General features: G+C 39.3%; 1 protein-coding gene across 3 annotated transcripts in view; it reads left to right on the top strand.

Moving 5' to 3' along the window:
- Positions 1 to 22,084, top strand: part of TBC1D9 (TBC1 domain family member 9) — a 61,497-nt gene that overhangs the window by 23,750 nt on the left and 15,663 nt on the right. For 2 of the 3 annotated variants that reach the window (XM_067297754.1, XM_067297753.1), the window contains exons 5-16: positions 759 to 1,020; positions 2,182 to 2,389; positions 5,196 to 5,402; positions 6,909 to 7,079; positions 7,550 to 7,700; positions 9,727 to 9,941; positions 11,795 to 11,912; positions 12,930 to 13,215; positions 14,373 to 14,502; positions 18,181 to 18,279; positions 18,397 to 18,465; positions 19,640 to 19,880. In XM_067297754.1, coding sequence (XP_067153855.1) covers positions 759 to 1,020; positions 2,182 to 2,389; positions 5,196 to 5,402; positions 6,909 to 7,079; positions 7,550 to 7,700; positions 9,727 to 9,941; positions 11,795 to 11,912; positions 12,930 to 13,215; positions 14,373 to 14,502; positions 18,181 to 18,279; positions 18,397 to 18,465; positions 19,640 to 19,880 — 2,157 coding nt within the window. The remainder of the gene's footprint in view (positions 1 to 758; positions 1,021 to 2,181; positions 2,390 to 5,195; positions 5,403 to 6,908; positions 7,080 to 7,549; positions 7,701 to 9,726; positions 9,942 to 11,794; positions 11,913 to 12,929; positions 13,216 to 14,372; positions 14,503 to 18,180; positions 18,280 to 18,396; positions 18,466 to 19,639; positions 19,881 to 22,084) is intronic. The other variant, XM_067297755.1, reaches the window with a different exon arrangement.

Here is a 22,084-nt window from a genome sequence, read left to right as displayed (position 1 = left end):
ATAAAAGCAAGGCCAGTTGAATGCCCATGAAATATCTGAAGTTTTAAATTCTAAAATAAAGCAGACTAACACTGATTTTGGAAAAATGGGCCAACATTTGCTGGAGCAATTTCCATAGCAGGAGAGACTGACTGGATGTATAGCTGTAGGATTAAATGCATCAGCTGGTTTAGCGTACATAAATTCTTTTATGATTTTTTTGTCTAGTTGCTCAAATTCCTGTTTTATTTTTGTTAGTGAAATGGTATGCTATATTATGATTAAATTAAGGACTCTTCCTAATCTGCTAATAAATAGGCTGTGAAACAGTTAATTGCACTGCTTTAGCTGTTGGGCAGTAGTCAGAAGCCTGTTTGGTGTGTCCAGATTACATTTCCTTGCTTCTGTAAGGAGAGAGGACCTCAGAGTCTGGGTGGGTGTGGTGGCAATGATAAATTATTTTAGCCTACCTAGCTTTGTAATGCTTTTGTGTGGTATTCTGTATAGAAGTAAATTTACTTCTTAAACACTTTTGTCCCTGTCAAGTGATAAGAACTGTTTGTCAGGTAATTGTAGGGGGTGTGGGGTTGTTTATTTTTGTGTGTGTGTTTTTTTTTGTTTTGTTTTGTTTAACAAGCTGAGTCTGTTCATGTTGTCCTCCCAGCTTTTCAAGATGCAAGAAAATCCCATCTGAATATGTTTTATATAAAATGGAAGATAAATGTTTTCTGAATATGATAATTTTTTGCACTAAATCTTTTCTGTTTGCTTCTGTTCAGCAAAGTTAGTTATCCGTTGGGTTGATATCACTCAACTTGAGAAGAATGCTACACTGCTCTTTCCTGATATGATCAAAGTGAACACAAGATCAAGTGAACATTTCTTCTCAGTGTTCCTCAATATCAGTGAGACATTTAAACTAATGGAGCAGCTTGCCAACATAGCTATGCGACAACTTTTGGACAATGAAGGATTTGAACAAGACAGGTCATTACCCAAACTGAAAAAGAAATCTCCCAAAAAAGTATCTGCCCTGAAACGGTAAGTAGTATTGGCTCTTAGTCATTAGCTTCTCCTCAATCCTCCTGCCTACAGCATTTTATCTAGAAATTTTCTAATGATGCTGCCATTTACTGTTTCTTCAAAAGGAATGATTGTTTCCTGATGGTGGCAAAAGGTGGAGAATTATTTAGATATAATGATTTGGTCTCTTCTTGAAATAGAAAAGAGAAATAGGCCAATAAGGACATGTTACAAAAATAAAAGAAATGTTTGAGCCAAATTCTTGTTTGTTCCAAAGCGCCTTTACTCATCTCTTGACGCTGGCTGTATTAGATATCTATTGTAAAGCCCCTTTATCTTATCAGGGGTTATAAAGCAACTTAAATGTCAATAAGAAACATGCCTACATACATACTTGGCACTTATAGCTGGAATGAAAAAAAAAGACTATGGATAAAGAATTCTATCCAGAACTTACTGTAAGTAGCAGAGCTACAAAAAAATAAAGTAAAATTGTAAGAGGGGATATACAGTCTGAAAAATATTTCTGCTTGTCTCTGTTGGTATTATATGGCAATTGAACAGCTCCTTGCTAATTTTATATGCTGCTCATGTTAGTGAAACATAGAGAATTGTGACCAGCACTTTCTTTTATTTCTCATTACTTAGTGACATCTGACATGCATTATATCACTTGGGTTTGGCTTTCTAACTATTTCATAGTACAAACCCATTACTTCTCAGTGTTTAACGCTGAATGCATTAGCAAGACTAAATCTTGAAATTATTAACAAACTCTAGACATAACGATTCCATCACGTTACTAAATCAGCCTCAAAGAAATATTTTTGTCATAATATTACTCCGGCTTATGTGTCATTAAGTAATAAATGAATTCACCGAGCTGAATGCCAAAAGATCACCTAATCTGTTCCCTCTGAGAAGTCAGATCATTGTACCTAAGTCATTCCTGGCAAATATTTCTTTCATGTAGTCTCAGAATCTTCCAGCAAGGGAGATTATACAGCCCCTCTGAGCAAACTATGTCCACTGTTTTGCTGTGCTTAACTGCATATCAGTATGTAACTACTGTGTGTTACTTGCAATGATTTGTATGAAATGATTTAATGAAATGCATCTTAAAATGTATTATGTGTCTTTTTTAAAAATAAACAATTATCTTTTTTGTCTTGTTTTTAGGGATCTTGATGCCAGAGCAAAGAGCGAGAGATACCGTGCATTGTTCCGACTTCCCAAGGATGAGAAATTAGATGGACACACAGACTGTACTCTGTGGACCCCATTCAACAAAATGCACATTTTGGGTCAGATGTTTGTTTCTACAAACTACATTTGCTTTACTAGTAAGGAAGAGAACTTGTGCAGCCTTATTATCCCTCTCCGAGAGGTAAATATTGTATATGCAGATTGATATGGCAAAAGAAAAATGAAGCATATCCTATTGTAAACTGAATCCTAGCTTTGATTTCCCCCCCCCCCCCCCCCCATTACTGATGAAAAGCTCTTTTCATCCCTCTGATCTCCTGTGAGTGTATCACTCTGGCATGTTCTAAGTAATATTTAATGACTATGTATCTTAGTTTTAAGTACCTATCACAAAAATTCACAGTGAGTTTTCCCTGTCAAGTTTTACAACCTTCATGAGCCCTTCATCTCCCATGATCTATATCCTAATTTACAGCCCCACAGTATGTTTGTTATGCCTTATAGGGAGGGAAGGTAAGACTTACTTGATTGATCAATGAAACTTCTATTAAAGAATCTGTCAGATAAGATGGGCTTTTGTCAGATGTAAAAAGATCCATAATGCTAATGCACTGAATTGTCCCTTCACATAGACAGATTTTTCACATACAGGAATAAATGATTGTTAGTTTGTCAGCAGTTTATAAATTGGTGTTTTGCCCTTTTTAAAGCTGGTTGCATAAAATTTAAATTACATGTTCTATGAAAAGAATTTTAAGTTTGATACAATGAAAAAATAATTATACTGGGGAGGTTTTGTATGACTGACTTGCTTTGCAGGTGATGGAAAATGTATAAAGTATACTTTGGAAATAGTAGCAAAACTTTTATGTAACCAGGGACAGACTGACCTATCTGAAAAAGTCTTATCTGAAGAACGATGGAATACTTTAAGGCCCTCACCCCTTCACCACCACCCCAAATTGTTAAGAGTGAAGAAAAAAAAAAGTGATTTGTTTGAATGCAATGACCTTGGTTATTTGAGAGGAGACATTCAATTCCAGCTGTGTTGTTTGTCTGGTATTCCAAGGGAAAAACAATCCTCCCAGTGAAGTTAAGTGGTAGAGGAGAAAAGGAATAAAGTCTGCATTTAACAGGATCTCTTTTCCTGTATGCAGATTCAGCAACTGCTTTTGATATCCACAGCTGTAGCAGCATGGGATTCAAAGCAGCTCCTAGCCTTTGAGAGAAAGAAATAGCTGAAGGAGTAAGTATTTTGTAAGTGTTCTTTGCGTGAACAGATGAGGTCTCCACACCAGCAAGGAAAACAGTGATGAACTGGATAGTACTAACCCACTGAACAACAGATCAGTACCCTTAATAGTCAGGGGGAGGCTTTCTGTTTACTTAAAGCTTTGGATTAGACCTTAATTCCAGAGTTCTGTAGATATCCTAGAGATGTTTTTACAGACAGGCAAAAATAAAGCATTGATTCAGTAATGGTAATCAGAAAGGCAGGTTTTTCATAACTGAGGGCCCTGCTTGCTGCAGCCAGAAGCCCCAGTCTCCAAGATCGGCACTTCAGATATGTGTCTGTCTCTGCCTGAATGGGAAGTAAGTGGGTTTTGGATCCTGTTATGGCAAAGCATGCTTGCTATAATATCCTATGCCTTCATAATTTGTCTTTTCTCTGTGCTGATTAGGCTCAGCTCTTAAGTGGCACAGAAAAATAATATAGGCACACTTTTTAGCTAATTTGAATATGCTGTTAGTGAGGCTCTTTTAAATTAATAAAGAGCTGATAGATTTGTAGTTAATAGAAAAATAAAAGGAAGTTGGCAGGATAGAGGAAGAAAAGTGATTTAGCACCTGAGTTGTGTGTTGTGGTCTTTAAATACATCTTTAGACGAAATGTTATGTGAAAAACAGTTATCTTATTCTTTTAGCTTTTGAAATGTTAACATTATAGCACTAATGGCTCACCATTAATCTCTAGTTTAAAAAAAAAAGTCTTGGTAAACTGAAATGTGCCCTCTTTTATCCTGAAGACACTAACACAGTTTTTATTACCTAGGAGATTCTGTCTAAAGCCACAAAAGCAGTGGTTAAAAGCACTTGTGTTTTGTTCATTGTACTAACTGTACAAACTTGATTGATTTGTTTTTAAGGCTAATAATTAGTAATGCTTAGAACATGCTTGTAGCTGGTATATAATTCATCTACAATGTATGACTATCTGTAAGATTTCTTTATGTTAATACACTTTCCCAAAAAGTCGGTGAATTAGTACTGAATTAGTACTGTACTCAGTAGATTGTGGTCTGAGTGCTGTTTACAGGTTGGAGTTCAGTTAGATCAGTGACCACCTCACTTAAAATTGAAGGCCACACAGAAACCTCTGCGTTAGAGGGTTAGGTGTTTTCCTTTGTAAGGAAAGATGTGGGGATAGTTTCCGTTAGTTGCAGGTTTCTGTATATCATAAAAATACAGGTTGATAATGGTTGTTACTGCAAGGGATGCAGCTCTAACATACTAGAACAGATGTTTTAGCAAAAAAAGCTTTTTTGCATATCTTAGTAATGAAGAGTAAGCAAAAAACCCCTCTGACACAGCCTGTACCAGTTTTGGAGACCTAGAGAGGGTTTTTGTTTTTTGAGGTCTTGAGGATTTTGATTTTTTTGAGAAAAAGCTCAGAAAGTTACATCCTACAGAAAGTTCTGTTGTCTTAAAAACTATTTTAAAATAAAGTTTTAGGAAATAAACTAAGCAGTGCAAAGGATTTTTTGCTAGAGAAGGTACAGAAGCCGGCTGTAGGGGGGTGACAGTCTTTGTATTTCAGAGTTGTGAGTCCTTGAATCCATACATTCCTTGTTTTCCAGAAGGAGGATGCCCATAATGATTCTGTATAAGGGAAGAAGGGGCATAGGTTTATTCTACTAAAATGGTTCCTAAGACCAAGCAGCTTGATTAGCTGCAGACCTTGACCTGAGGCTACCATTTCTCCCTAGGTGACGATAGTAGAAAAGGCAGACAGCTCCAGTGTGTTGCCCAGCCCGTTGTCCATCAGCACTAAAAACAGAATGACATTCCTCTTTGCCAACTTGAAAGACAGAGACTTTCTTGTACAGAGGATCTCAGATTTTCTGCAACAAACCACTTCAAAAATATACTTGGAAAAAGATATTTCTGGAAGCTGCATCAGCTCAGATGATGAGGTGTGTGGAAGAAATGAATCATTTACTTGAAGAGGGGAATTTTAACTGGGGGGAGGAGATAAACCACAAAAAAACCCTTAAATAAGTTTTTATAAGACCAAGACTTTGCACACAGAATCATTACCTCGTTTGTGTTAATGCTTTTAGCTGCCCTAAGCTGAAGAGTTGCAAAATTATGATTGGGATTTTTTTTTTTTGGTTGTATCTAAGAAATTACAATTGCTGTGGAAGAGCTACTCTAACTCCTGCTGCCGCATTCTGAAATTTCAGTAGATGTTGTTGGGAAGTGTCATAGTTAACTATCTGATTAACTGAATTTTTAATACCCATTGACTTGTCGAAGTTAAAATAATTGAGAGATTTTAGTATCTTGAAGAAATTGTCAGTTGCTGTATGAAACACTTTTTATGCAAGTCTCTAACTGATAAATCTGATATTCGATCCTTCATAGAGGATGTCTGAGCTGAGCAAGTTTGAGGCTGCATGTGCACTGCTACTAAACTTCACAAAACTTTAACAACAAAAAGAAAATCCTCTGTCCTGGACATCAGATGGTCCTATTTTGAGACACTCTCATATTTACCTACGCAAAGTAAATGGTGTTTAAAAGATGTGATTAGGTAAACTTGTGACAGGCACTTCAAATATCAAGGCATCCACTGAATTTTTAGGTTTTACGTATGAAATCTAAGTACTTCACAACATCCCAGCTCTGCTTGCCATGTAAATTTTAGTCGGTTTCTGACTTGCTTTGTTGGTAGTAGGTTATAGTACATATGTCGTTGTAATTGTATACCAGTATGCACACACATGCATATATAATGCTGAAACTTGATGTTTCACCTCTTGCCCTAAATTAATCTTTATTCTACATTTTGAATTATAAAAATGAATTAAAATTAATAATTGAAGCATTCATTTTTACATTTAGTGGTATGACTACATACACAGCCGTGCATGACTAGTGTAGGGTATTTTCAACTTCAGGCATTTGGTGTGAAGTGCCATAAGAGATCTTACTATGATAAGACTTTTCAAAGCTGAAAAGCCAGAAAATTCTCTCTCTCCAAAATATTTTTCTGTGCGGGGGTGTGTACACGCCCTCCCCCACACACCCCTGTATATATGTGAGTCTTACATTCCAGACAGTCGAGGAGCCACTTGGGCAGCCAACAGTCCTACAGTGCTGACAGGAGACCAAAGGAGGGAGTTTAATAGTGCAGAGCTTCTTAAAGTTAACACTACCATAGCAATTCTAATTACAGGATCTGGGGTTTTCCTGGGGAGAGTGAGGTGGGAGAAGACATTGAGAAACTGGAAACAGTTTAATTATTTTATACCTGTTCAATTTCTGCTGCCATATGCTTGCTCTGGGATTGTACCTTAGTGATTTAATTTGCTCAATTTGGGTTAGCTGTTACAGTATAGTAACTCTGATGCAGTGAATTAGAAAGTCCAAAGTCCTGCTCAGCCCCACACCTGAATTGCTTGTGACTGGTTCTGCAGGTGTTTGCAAGACCAAATAGTATCATTTCTGCCAGCCCTCATAAAAGCCTCAGCTCCGAGTCTGACGGAGAGCGACAGTTTAATCTTAATGGCAATGGCATTCCAACAGCAACTCAAGCTTTAATGACGATGTATCGGCGGAGGTCACCTGAGGAGTTCAACCCCAAGCTGGTAATGTGTCTCGGAGTTCTGTGCCTGATTGGAAAAGTTAACTATGTTTTCTTAAAAAAACAAAACAAAACAAAAAAAACTGTTGCTGACACACAAGAGTCTTATCCTGCAACAGACAGTTAAGAGGCAGTATTTTTCACAAAAATAAAGCATTAAACATGCTGTTCTTTTTATCAGTACAACTCCTCTACAAGCAAAGTATGAATGCAATTCAAGCAGAGGTTGTTTGCCCGCTCTTAAGCGCAGCTGCTCCAACAGCGTTCTTTTTACAGTGAAGTGTTCTTGGGGAGAAACAAAGATGTGGGAGGAAGCAGCCTGTTAAGAGAATGGGACTGTAGCCAAATTAATTCTTGCTGCCTTGGAGAGTTTAAAAAAAAAAAAAATGCAGACTTTTAGCATTTAACGTCTCAGTGGGGCAGAGTGTTAGGAAGATAAGCTACATCTTTATGCATTTCTTTCTTTGTTCTTAGGCTAAAGAGTTTTTGAAGGAACAGGCCTGGAAGATTCATTTTGCTGAATATGGCCAAGGAGTCTGTATGTATCGTACAGAAAAAACTAGAGACCTTGTGCTGAAGGGCATTCCAGAAAGCATGAGGGGGGAACTTTGGTTACTACTTTCAGGTAGGTGCTCATTTAGAGCATGACTGTGGGATATAAGCAAAAGCATGAGGAGAGAGAGGATTTCAGAGGTGTTAAAAAGTGCAGATAATAAACATCCAAAAATATTTGGAGCAAGTAAGGCTCTGATTGTTAGCAGGTGCCAGACTGTTTTAGGCTAGAGTTCTATCTAGACCAGTAGTACCCTTTCTCAAACAGGATCACATAATCGGTGAAAAACATAAAGCAGAACGCATACTCCTGTTACCAGAAGTCAGCAGTCTAGGGGGTTCCTAAACATAAAGTTGCATCTCAAACGTGTTCAACAACCACCAGCTTTCCATCTGTTTAATCATTTCTGAATCCAGTTATGCTTTTGGCCTTCACAGCAAGTTGTTGAAAGGGATTCTAAAATTCAGTGGTGTTGCATGGAAACAGCACCTTTGTTGGTTTGGGGTTTTTTTGTTCGTTTGTTTAAATGTGCTTTTGTATCATTTTATTATGTGCCCTTAGTATGTGAAAAAAGGTGAGGAAACATTCTTCTGTCCATCTTCTCTGTGCCGCTGAGGATTCTCTAGATCTGTGTCCCCTCACGCCTTTTTTCAAAGTTGAGGAATTTTATTCATTTTATTACTTCTTACATTGAAATCATTCCATACCTCTGGCTTTCTTCATACTTTTTGCCTTTCTCTGTGCCCCCGCTAGCTCTGTCCCTTCCTGAGATATAAATGCTGCAGGTAGCTGCAGTCACTGATGTGGGCACACCAGGGACTTCGTATGACAGCAAAATGCTGCTTTCTGTTTTGTTGTCTGTTTCTTCCCTGATAATGCTTAGCCTTGTACCTCTCTCTGCTGCTGACCATTAAACAAATGTTTTCAGAAAAATATACACGGGGATGCCCAGATCTGTCCTGTGCTTGATTAAAAGCTAGTTTGGACTAATTTTCACTGTGTATGTGTAATTAGTAGTTTTTTTCAATCTGCATTACTTTGCGCTTGCTGATGCTTGATTTCATTTGCAACTGTGCAGTTGCATGGCATCATGAGATCTCTCTGCAGCTGACTGTGGGTTTGATTATCCTGAATAACTAAAGACATGCTTCTGAGAAAGCTACTTTCCCAGAGGAAGGAGTAGAGTTGGTTGCAGAAAGTAGAATATCTCGTCCTAAGGCAAGAGACAGGAACTTCTGAGCTCTGTTCCTCTTTCTGCCGATGACTCTTTCTGTCGTGTTGGGCAGAGCACTTAACCTGTCTTTAGAACAGGGATGCTATTGCACACTCACAGGGTTGCTTTGAAATTCCACTGGTGACTTTAAAACTTCCCTGGAAATGAAAATCCCCTCAGAACTGCTACCTACGGAGAGAGGTGGCTGATGGCAATCTGTGTGGCCATGTCTGTACTAGGAGACTAACCAGGGCTAGAATCTGTTCTCTGGTGCTGAAGAAAGGTGGCACAGGCTAGCTCATATCCACACCACTAAACTCTCCTTCTCTCCTGAGCAAGCTGTCTCATGCAGGCTGCGTATGGGGAGCAGTCTCTGGCCTCTGGCACCTAAATTGTGCACAGGCATTGTCCAGGAGTGTGCTGGTTGGCACAGGTCAAAGCCATGCCAGGGGACATACCTACAGTTAAACAATACAGGCAAAGATGGTCCACATTAGGTGCTGGTGTAGATGTGCCTTTGTGAACAAGGAATATGGGGCAGGCAGATATGCTGTCACTGGCCCTGTTGACATTGATTCCCAGTCTGCAGAGAAACACTGTGGGGCCTGCTGTTTTGTTCTTCATGCCCCCTGTTTCATTCTGGCCGAAAGAGAGAGCCTTTATTTTCATTATTTTGTAAAATTTCATTATAAAATGCTTCTAGAAGAGAAGGCGAAAAGGGATGATACTTTAATCACCTAAGCTATATTTGTTTTCAGACTGCTTGTTGGGTTTTAAAACTGACATTCAAGATACAAGGGGAGCAGAAGAAAATCATGTTGAAATATTACATCTGCTAACTGTGGCTTTTTCCTCACGGTTTTAATACTGTTCTCCAACTCCCAGGAGCCATTAATGAAATGGCCACTCACCCTGGCTATTATGAGGACCTAGTGGAGAAATCGATGGGGAAGTATAACCTTGCTACAGAAGAGATAGAGAGGGATCTGCACCGCTCCCTCCCAGAACACCCTGCCTTCCAGAATGAGATGGGTATTGCTGCCCTGAGGAGAGTGTTGACAGCTTATGCTTTTAGAAATCCAAACATAGGATATTGTCAGGTAATTGAAATCCCTTGGAAAAACTTCAAGGTCTGGAATTTCAGTTCTTGCCTCATACTGCTATTTCTTTAGTCATGTATATTTGAGTATTTGGCTATGTAGAGTACACTCAGGTGTGCATACTCATGTGAAGGAAAGCCTCAGTGCTGCAGAATTACAGTAATGCTGAGGTCAATAGGATTTGACACAAAGACCTACGCTAATAGAAGTATTGGCAGTAGATGCGGAGATATCTGCATAGTTTTCTGTAAGCATATTTTGTGCCCATAAATCTAGGGGCTGGACAGAGGATGACTACAGAGCTCTCCTGAAATGCATCTAACAAAAATGACAAATGAACCATGAAGAAAGGGTGCAATTCTTTTGAGCAGAAAAGAGCTTAGGAATTGTTTATGCTTAAATTTTCACCTACCTATTCATATATATTCGTTATATAAAAACCCTTGAACCTCCGTACTTTTTTTTCAATGATGCAGTTCAATCATGCAAAAAATACCCCAAAAAACTAAAAGGTATCTTACTGCTCTGTACGATAACCATACACGGTTATAGTTAATGCTGAGCGGTGCATATTCTTAGAGTCTTTATGCCTGTGATTCTAGTCTGGCTTCTGGTGCCAAATCATGCTCACTTGCTATGTAGCTTTGAGCAATCTCCTGAGCCTTTTCCTACCTTCTTATCTATTATTATGAAAAGGAAACTTGAATTTATGAGCATTAAGACCTTGTTTAATGGCTGACTGTTAAGATTTCCAGATGTAAAAAAAGTAAATGAAGTGCAAAAAATTCTATCATAAATTACTTAGAGATGTAACAGTAAGCATTAACAGCAGTAACTTTTTTTTTTAATAGAATGCTCAGGAACGTAAAAAGACATTGTGTTTCCATTTGCTAAAGCTGTCACAGTGATTGTTAATAGCCTTGGGACTTGGTCCATGGCATACAGAATGCTGATTCACAGTTACAGTGAGAATTCAGGCACTGAAGTATTTCGTATGTGGTAGTCAAGACAAAACATAATAGCAAAGATCTCTGCAGAATTATAACATTGTTTTGAATTTCGTTTGCAACCTTAGTTGTCAGTTCAAGTTGGAGTCTTAAAATGTTAATGAATCACATTCTGAAGTGAGCAGCTAATTCTGTAGGAGTCAAACTGAGAAGAAAATGGAATAAAAATACTTCGTTTCTTTAGACGAACAGGAGTGTAGTCAAGGATCTAAGCAGACAATTCAGAGGTCATTGTACAATGTTATGGTATTTGAAATGGAGGGGAGAAAGGTCACAAAAATCTGTTGTGCACAATCAAACACGGGGAGTAAGCAGCAACAAGGAACTTCTCTTTCGCTACGCTCTGGCTGTTCATGACTGATACCACTACACACATTTGCCTAGGCCCACAGATGCTCTGTCTGGGCCCTTTCATATGAGCAGAAAGCATGAGCGAGCGCAGACTGCTGCAAAGAGTGGTACAGCAGTGCTTATCCTCGATGCTCTAGGAGGCATTTTGGCTACATCAGACACATACCCCCAGAGTTCCTACTGGGAGAACTTTGGTATGCTGTAGCAGTGAAACTGGACTCCTGCAGACCTGAGTAGGCTCCTGATTATGCAAAGAAATCTTGATCTTTATTTTTTATTTAAAAAAAAAAAAAAAGTTTTATTTGAGGTTTTCTTAAGCCTTACTGTAAGCTTTGGGAAAACACCGCCTGCTGTATTTGCAGGAAAATATTTGAACAGGTTGGAGGCCGGAGGGGGGGATATGTTTCCTAACTACAGCAAGCACTTATCTGCCTACTTACTGCACTAGGTATTGAAGAAATGGTGTATAGTGATTGATATTTCTCTTTCTTTTAGGCTATGAATATTGTCACCTCAGTACTCCTCCTTTATGCAAAAGAGGAGGAAGCTTTCTGGTTGCTGGTGGCTTTGTGTGAGCGTATGCTACCTGACTACTACAACACAAGAGTTGTTGGTATGTTATGGGGATTTTTTCTGATATGACAGTACAAAAATCAAACAAACGAATTTGTATGATTTGTATTGAAACAAGCATATGCATACATGCATTTGTGGCATAAAAACAATTGTAAACACTCATGATGAGGCAGTTTGCTCAGGAGCGCAGAAGTAATTCCCTAAACAGATATTGTGATAGTTAATAATCTTTTATCTATTTAGGATTAGATAGAATTCTAAAGTGGGCTGAATCAGGGTGAAAGAAATCCAAAAGAAATGGGAGTCTAGATTTTTAATTTTAGAGGATCCAGTTATTTAAGGTAGGTGGAAGAAGGAGCTTGGACAATTTATAGTAGAAGACTCTGTGTCTCTTCACCTCTGATCTGAAAGCGCAACAGTCATTGCCGTCAGATGACAGTTTCCTTTTGTATGTGAAAGAAGTGAATGGCTCTTCAGTTTATCCTGAAAACTGCCTTTATTGTGGCTCACAAATGCTTGAACTACTCATTCAGTCCTAGAAATGGTTCTTCCTGATATGCTTAAGACACATGTTATGGTGCAGATACATTTGTCTTGGTCTTGCTTAATAGTAAGTGTTCTGCAGACTCAGCTTTCCCTGCTGCTACAGACCACTTTCACAAATTCGAGACCAATCCAAACCTAAACCCCATCAGGCAATCACCCTGGCCTCCTCCAACAGGTAATGCTGAGAAATGTTGTTCTGCTAGTACTAGCAAGAACTAAGTCATTGCAAAACATGTGTAGGTCCCAGAGCAAACTGACACTGTTAGCTCTTATAAGGTGTATAATTAAAACAAAAAGGAACTTACTGAGTTCAGTTTGTGTGCACAGCTCAGTAGTGGAATAGAATCTGTTATTTATCTGAAAATGAGAAAATGTGCATAAGCATCACGTAGAACATTATTTTTCATATTTTTATATATATATTTATATATTTTTCCCTGTAAATACATGCTGATGTGTTCAGTTGCTCCCAAATGAATGGGCATCCAACCTTGTTTATTTTTAACAGGAGCGCTGGTGGATCAGGGTGTCTTTGAAGAGTTGGCTCGAGATTATGTTCCACAGCTTTATGATTGTATGCAGGACTTGGGCGTAATATCCACCATTTCTCTGTCCTGGTTCCTCACTCTTTTCCTCAGTGTAATGCCATTTGAGAGTGCTGTGGTGGTTGTGGATTGTTTCTTCTGTGAAGGAATAAAGGTGATATTTCAATTAGCGCTCGCTGTCCTGGATGCTAATGTAGACAAGCTGCTTAACTGTAAGGATGATGGAGAAGCCATGACAGTCTTGGGAAGGTATATATTATAGAAAATAAAATCACTTAATTTTTTTATTTTGCTTCCTTTCTTGACTTGTGTTCTGCTACGTTGAAACATTTAATTTAAACCACTACGCTAGATGTGAATCTTCTAGATGCTTATAGTCCTTTTTTTTCTTTTTTTAAACTATAAAAGGTGCCCTTTATAATTATCTTAAAATAATAAGTGACTAACAAAGTATAGATTCTTCTTTCAAGATTTTCAAATAAACTTCTCAGACCTGGTTATAGGGACTTGTTTTGATTGACCACATATTTTTTGTTACTTTATCTCGTACTACTTACCTTTTAAATGCTTCTGAGAAAAAGATTTGATCTCAATGGAAATTATTTTGGAATGGACTAAACAGAACTCAGTAGAATTAGACAGACTCTTCAATGAATGGACTTCGGGTGGTGAAACGGGATAGAAACAGGAGGCAGATAGACTGAATTGAGTCATTTAATACAAGCTAACATTGCAGTGTGCAACCTCTGATTTCCTGACATTTTGTAGTAGTGTTTAGTTTTCAAGGTGCTGCTGAAAACTTTGGATTTTTCTTCCTAATAAGTTTCAGGAGTATAGCCTTACTGAAGTTTTGTCCTCTTCCCCCCGACCTCCCTGCTTTGGGATTAAAGGGAACTGTGATTGCCTTTCCTCTGAAGTAAGCCCCAATGCTTGCTGAGGATTTAAGTGTTCTGCAGCTGCCAGGTAGAAGACCGATGATCTACAGCAGCTATGCTGGCAGGAGAGACAAACCCTTAAAGCCCCTTGCAGCGAGGTTGGGCAGTAAGTGGGACGGGGCTACACAGACTGAAGCACACTAACCCTTGTTCTCATAGTGTTGTAGGTGACATACCTCATGTAACATACATAACCTAAAAGAACAACTGAGCCACTCAAACTGTGACCAGTTAGATTTCAGCTATATCTTGATAAAGATAGCTTATTAACAGAACTACCTTAGCCCTGGGGAGAAGCACTATTAGGATTTGGCAAATTACTAATGTCAAAAATCATGTAATTCATTAGTAGTGTGGCTTGTTCATTCTTACATTAAGTTAATCTATATGTAACCCTTATTCTGTTAGCCCTTAGAAGGGAGAGGATAGAAATGAATCTTGGGTCTCATTTCTTTTGCTTTTTCTTGCCAGATACTTGGACAGTGTAACTAATAAGGACAGCACTCTTCCACCCATTCCTCACCTTCACTCACTGCTCAGCGATGATGTGGAGCCATATCCTGAGGTGGATATCTTCAGACTAATCAGGTCTTCCTATGAGGTAGGATAGGATTTCTTAAGAAAAACTAGCCAAACCATGCCAGTTTTGCTTTACAGAAGAATTTGGTACTCTGTAATTCAGCTTTGTCTGGAATTGGAAGAACAAGAAAGAATTGCAGAATCATCTCAGAAGGCAGAGATGTGTGGGTTTTTTGTTTGTTTTTTACCAAAACTTTTGATTCCAGCTGATTTATTTTATATAGAAACACGCAGCATCAAAGGAGAGCAGCCCACAACCAAAAAGTGGCCTACAAATGAAAGACTGAACTTGTTCAAAAAATGTTAAATCTGGTTTAAGCTTTTTTCATGCTTTTCGAAATTGGAATGTTGGTGAAATAAATAGGATTTCAGAGACGTTTCCAAATCAGTGGAACTTCGTTCCTTTTAAGTTACCTCAGCCAGTGCTGATTATGACCATGGGCCACTAACTTCTATATTATCATCAAAAGTTAAAAATTTTCAAGAGAAAAGCACTGTTAATATTATCTGTACAGAACAAAGACTACAATAAAACTAAAAATTTGTAAAGCAGCTTCATTTTCCTTACTTCTTAGAAATAAAACATTGATAAAATATCCATGGTGATTACATTGAAATGCTAATTTAAAAAAAAGAAAAAAGTTTAAAGAGTAATTCTCCTTTATTTACTTCCTTCCACTGACATGCAGGCTAAGTTAGTATTTTAGGTCAAGATGTATATTGATACTAAGGAATATAACAGTTCTTCTAGATTCACGTCTTATGCCCCTAAACCCTCCATGCTTTAATGATATGGTATCTATATAACAAGAAAGTAGGTAGTCTTCATGCTGGAGGACAACCTGAATCAAGTTAGATGTATAGTTTTGCTCCTTAGCCATGTTAGAATGGGGAGAAGGATGAGCAGTGTAGAATTCTGTTCCCTTTGCATTTTTCTGACTTTTTCATCATGAAGACAGTTTACATGAGCTTAACTGCATTTAGGTGAATAACCTGACTCCATGCAGAGCTAGTCTGCCTTCTTGGAGCTCATACAGCACACAACTTTGTAGCTCCTTTTATAGATAAATAACCAGCTGTATTCCAGGATAATAGTGGAGAGAGCAGGAGTCTACACCAGTGATAAATTTAGAGCTGCATCATTTGTATCATTTTTTCTTTTCATGTAGTTACATTTTAGGCAAAACAAATAACATGGGTGAAGAATAGCGAAGAAAGAGAGAGTTGACTACAAAGAGAGAATTAGTTTTGGGGGAGGAGTGTTAGTTGGTTGATTTGGTTATTGAAAAAACAACAATTCAGTAGTAAAATATCAAGAGGAAAAAAAAAAAAGAATCAAGGTACCTGTTATTCAATGACATATTCTTAACCCTCCAGTTCATTGGGTCTAATCAGGACTGGAAATTCACTATGCTAGATTTGTTGAAAATATCAGGAAATCTCTAGTTTTCAGTGAGTGAGCATATCTCTGCTATTTTTAGTATTTTATTGGTTAAAGCTACTTTATCCTTCATCTTCTAATCATTTAACATTTATAGGAACAAATAGGAAGACTTATAGCTGAAAAAAATGCTTTGTTGGAGTCAGAAATAGAGCAGTCCACCATCACCACGACCCCAACACACACACACACATGCTGAAGGAGGAAAAAAATTGTCTCTTACAGACTGTCCCGTGGGAATCTGAGAACTCAGTGGGGGAGTAGCACTGGCAGAAGCACGGTATTTGGCCAGTTGTGTGAAGAGCTACTTTCCGTCATGCTCAGATCCTATCTAATCATCTGAACTAAGCATGTAAGCTGCTTAGGGGGAAGGCTCTAGTGAAAGCTCAAACGATTCAGGGGAGTGGTATAGCAATTAAGCAAATAGTGCCCCTCTCTGTCATAGTATTGAAGTGTCTTTCTACTTTTGAAAGAGGAACATTCTCCTCTTGAAATAAGAGAATGTAAATAACAAATACATTCTACCCTGCCATTAACTTCCTTGTTTACTGAAATACTTTTCAATAAGAAATCTCTTGTCTTTTCATTCAATTCTACAAGTCATAAGCCACAGAACCTGGTATTATACTGATTGCAATAGGAGTGACTGGAATAATGCAAAATCATTGCACAGTTAAAAGGCTGTGCATAGGTCACTAGCTTTCAGTGGAGTGTAAACTCAGATGTTCAAAGTTATTATGTCATTAACTCCCTTGATTTTGGAGTTGGTTACTTTGGAAAGCATAGGCCTTAAACACTTGAGCTAGATCTATACCAGTGTCTGAGTCTTGGTCGTTTTAACTAAACTACTGATACTCAAAGGTATCAGACTTTTGAAAGGTCTAATAGGTTTTGACCCAGGAAAAATGGCACTTTACAAACAATTCATTGTATGATTTGGAAGTTAGCGTGAACAAGGAACTATTCCCAGTAGTCAATTGCCTTTCTGTTCTGTAGGCCACAAAGGGTTTAATTTTATGGATGTGACGAGACTCTGTCATTTGGTCTCCGGACTATAGAATGGGCCCCGATTACTGGGACAGATGTGGCCTCAGAGACTCGAAAGACCTATATTTTGAAAATGGGATTGGGGCTCCGGTGTTACATGAATGGTATTGAATATTTTGCTTCTAACATACTTTGCAGGTACCTGCTCTTGAACTAAGTGTTTAATTTCTGTGATGTCTGAAATTCATGAATGTTTACCTAGATTCCATTTTTTCAAAAGATTTTCAATTTTTCATTTGAAAAAATATTCCAAGTACAGGAAATCAGCTTGTTACTTTTGAAGTACATGATAAAGGCACAAGTAGCGTCACAGCTTTAATATAATTTGACCACGCACGAATGTGCTAGCAAATTGTGACCTGCTTATGTTGATGTGCTCGCACTGGCAATATAGGGGATCAGTCCTGTATGAAAGCCCCTCTTGCCAGCTTCTCTTACAGTTTTGCATGCGAACACATGATGTCTGGCATAACTGCACATGCTGGCCTTTTGTGCATTTTAAGTATGTACTGTGGATTTTTTTTTGAGGATAAGAGCTTCTACTTATAGTTCATAAAAAGAAATCTAATGGACTAGACATTCCTATACATATGGGACCAGGACTATTATTCTGAATAGGTTTTCCCCTAGGGTGTTTCAGTAGCACACTAAGGAACTCCCTGGAAGCATTGTGTAGCGTGAAAAGAAGTTTTGAAAATAGGACTTTAGCAGTTTTGAGAATCTTGCTCCTAATGTAAATTGCATTCCTGGTGCTTGATTTCAGATGCTCAGGAATGTAAAGACCATTCTACTGTTTGAGCCTTTAGAAATCCAGTTAGTCTAAATATCTTCTCTCTCTGTGGCAAGTAAGAGATGTTCCGGGAGAAACTGAGATTAAACCCTGCAGAAGGAGTTATGAAACAGTCTGGTCATAGAGATTTGTCAAGGGAGAAATTTCTAACTACTGAGATTATGGCCTGAAATGTGAGAATCTGTAACTTAATGAAATACTTTCAAGTGAAATGAAAATAAATTATTTGAGAGGGGAAGCTACTGACAAATTCCTTAAGTCTTTGTTAACTAAGTCATGCATTAGAAAAATGCCTTCACAGCAGTTTTTGAGATATGCCATCTGTGAACACTTACAGAATTAATTTCTTAATACATAAAATGCAAACTAAGCATTCCTAATATTAATAGACACACTATACTGTACTCCTTTTTCTCTTTAAGAAATTTGGAAGTATCCGAGCAGATTTGATTGAACAAATGAGATTCAAACAAAGGCTGAAAGTGATCCAAACCCTTGAAGATACTACAAAGCGCAACGTGGTAGGTACTGAAATAATCTTCTTTGTGAAGATTAAGGTGAGTCAATTTCTGAAATTAAATTAGCTTTTCAATGAGACAGACTTTGAATTGATAATTGTTAATGTTATGTTTCAAAAGGTGCGAACTATTGTGACAGAGACTTCTTTTACTATTGATGAATTGGAGGAACTGTATGCTCTTTTCAAGGTAATGCTGAACTGAAGATAAGATTATGTGCCTGCAGGAAAAGTAAACACTTAAATATCAGAGACTATATGTTTTCTAAAGACCAGGTTAAGTCTGTGAATTACTTACTATCAGGTATCTTAATACAAACTTGAATTAGCTGCTATATTATTGAAGGCCATTCTTAAACTCAGAAATAATTTGTTAAATGTTTTGTCCATAAAAAATGAATATTATGACAAACTATTATTATGAAAAAGTGAATATTGACAGGCTTTTGGTAGGTCTTTAGGAACCTGTGTATGTCTCTCTACCTGACTTAAGGGCATGGTTTTGGAATTTAGAGCAGAAATACCTTCATTCTGCTATCTCAGACAACTAATACTTTTATGCCATGCTAGCTGTTTTTTTGCCGTTGTTCATGCTTTATTGTATTGTATGGAAATTTAGTGTCATGAAGTGATGCATCTTAATAAGTTGGTTGTACAAAAATAACGTTAGATCCACAAATTTCAAGGTCAGGAGTTAAAATGCCTTAGCTTCACCCTCATGCACAGTGCCCTGAACCAGGAGACTGACTTCTCCTGATTTGTCAGAACAGAGATTCTAGGATATTCAGTAGGAGTTTCTTTCCCTTGAATTTCCCATCTCTAATACCAAGCCTTACAATTGTCCAAATCCTACAGTACCTTCTTTTAATCTTCCATGGGTTCTTCATCCCTGTAGTCAGTGAGGCAAAGTGAGGCAGACCACTCTGGTGGATCACTGTGCAGTTAGTGCTAAGACCTGAATTGATTTGAAGTAGATTCCACTGAAATAAACTCTAGAGCTGTCACTGACTTCAATAAGATGGAGGAAATAGAACTTTATAAAATATTCTTGAGACTAGTCTAATAAAAAAACACTTCAAGTAAACAGCTATTTTCTTATCTGAAATTAAATATTTCCTGAGAGCCTCCTTCCTGACTTGACTGTGTGTGGCAAGATGGAGTGAGTGACCACAGCAAGCCTTTACTTAGCAGAAAGGCTAAGGCTAGGTAGATGGAAGTACATCTGTTAGCCTTGTGTTGTTTTCTGTGTGTGTGTGTGTGTGTGTGTGTGTGTGTGTCTGGATTTTTTTTTTTTTTTAATCATTGATAATGATGAGTTGTTTACAGAGTTGATAACAATCTCACAGCATTTTCCTTCTGTTCAGGCAGAACATCTGACTAGCTGCTACTGGGGAGGAAACAGCAATGCTATTGACCGGCATGATCCCAGCCTGCCCTATCTGGAACAGTACCGTATTGATTTTGAGCAGTTCAAGGGGATGTTTGCTCTCCTCTTTCCTTGGGCATGTGGAACTCATTCAGATGTGTTAGCTGCACGCTTATTCAGGCTTCTTGATGAAAATGGAGACTTGCTCATCAACTTCCGTGAATTTGTCTCTGGGCTAAGTAAGGAGAATTCACAACACTCATAATCTAACCAAAACAGGTTGTTTCTAAAGGTGATCCAGTCTGTCAGAAACACAGATCTTGCATTAGCTATCAGATAATGAGTTTGATATATGCCAGTTTGTATAAGTCAGAGCCAGCTTTGTTTTAAGAGCTGTTCATGCAAACATTCAATTAATTTTTTCATGCCTGTTACAGTGATTCCCAAAGAGGTTTAGGCTGGTCTCAGTAGGTGCATCTATGTTAGCCAGTGGTGTATTGCATTGGGAAAAGGATCACAGTATAGTGCGCTCAGGTCTGAGGATGTGATGACCTCATGGTGTGCATCACTGTGGTACTGTGTGGTACCAGCAGGAGTGTGTGTGTGTCAGGACCTCGTGTTTCTACCACATGTGGTGTGAAGTGGAGCTTTCCCAGGAGACCTAGTTGAGAGCTCAGCCGTAGGCCTCCCTAAGAAGCAGGTTGTTGTCACTTTGTGCGCTCTTTATGCTGATCCATTTCTCACGTGACCAAAGAAAGCCCTGCCTCCTTCACCCACGCTAAGATGGCTGTGTAGCATGAGCCTACCAAGAAGTCTTGATCTGTACTGGGACTCAGTCATGGTTTTTTCCAGTTCAACAGCAACTCTCAGTATTACATCAATGAACACATGTCCGTGTCTGCCAAACAGATTCAGGGAGGACAAGGTGGTGGTTGCTCTTTCATGGACTGTGGCCTGGCAAACCATCTCAGTGTCTTGTTAGCTACTGTTACTTCATTACACCATTTCCTTCTAACTGTGGTCTGAGGACGGTGTTCACAGAATCACAGAATCGCTGAGGTTGGAAGGGACCTCTGGAGATCATCTAGTCCAACCCCCCTGCTCAAGCAGGGTCACCTAGAGCACATTGCACAGGATTGCATCCAGGCATGTTTTGAATATCTCCAGAGAAGGAGACTCCACCACCTCTCTGGGCAACCTGTTCCAGTGCTCTGTCACCCTCACAGTGAAAAAGTTTTTCCTCATGTTCAGATGGAAGCGTCTGTGTTTCAGTTTGTGCCCGTTGCCTCGCGTCCTGTCGCTCGGCACCACTGAAAAGAATCTGGCTCCATCCTCTTGACACCCTCTCTTCAGATACTTGTACACGTTGATAAGATCTCCTCTCAGCCTTCTCTTCTCCAGGCTAAACAGGCCCAGCTCTCTCAGCCTTTCCTCATAAGAGAGATGCTCCAGTCCCCTAATCATCTTTGTAGCCCTTCGCTGGACTTGCTCCAGTAGTGCCACATCCCTCTTGTACTGGGGAGCCCAGAACTGGACGCAGTACTCTAGTTGGGGCCTCACCAGGGCTGAGTAGAGGGGGAGAATCACCTCCCTCGACCTGCTGGCAACACTCTTCCTGATGCACCCCAGGATACCATTGGCCTTCTTGGCCACAAGGGCACATTGCTGCCTCATGCCTCACTTGGTGTCCACCAGCACTCCCAGGTCCTTCTCCGCAGAGCTGCTTTCCAGCAGGTCAACCCCCAACCTGTACTGGTGCATGGGGTTATTCTTCCCCAGGTGCAGGACCCTGCACTTGCCTTGGTTGAACTTCATGAGGTTCTTCTCCGCCCAGCTCTCCAGCCTGTCCAGGTCTCTCTGAATGGCAGCACAGCCCTCTGGCGTATCAGCCACTCCTCCCAGTTTTGTATCGTCAGCAAACTTGCTGGGGGTGCACTCTGTCCCTTCATCCAGGTCATTGATGAGAAGTTGAACAAGACTGGACCCAGGACTGACCCCTGGGGGACACCACTAGCTACAGGCCTCCAACTAGACTCTGTGCCACTGATCACAACTCTCTGAGCTCTGCCATTCAGCCAGTTCTCAATCCACCTCACTGTCCACTCATCCAGCCCACACTTCCTGAGCTTGTCTATGAGGATGTTATGGGAGACAGTGTCAAAAGCCTTGCTGAAGTCTAGGTAGACAACATCCACTGCTCTCCCCTCATCTACCCAGCCAGTCATTCCATCATAGAAGGCTATCAGGTTGGTTAGGCATGATTTCCCCTTGGTGAAGCCATGCTGACTACTCCTGATCACCTTCTTGTCCTCCACATGCTTGGAAATGGCCTCCAGGATGAGCTGCTCCATCACCTTTCCAGGGATGGAGGTGAGGCTGACTGGCCTGTAGTTCCCTGGGTCCTCCTTCTTGCCCTTTTTGAAGACTGGGGTGACATTGGCTT

This window comes from Apteryx mantelli, chromosome 5 (genome assembly GCF_036417845.1).
Source record: "Apteryx mantelli isolate bAptMan1 chromosome 5, bAptMan1.hap1, whole genome shotgun sequence".
NCBI lineage: Eukaryota > Metazoa > Chordata > Aves > Apterygiformes > Apterygidae > Apteryx > Apteryx mantelli.
Note: the sequence above shows the minus strand (reverse complement) of the source record. Positions and strands in the feature narration are given on the sequence as shown.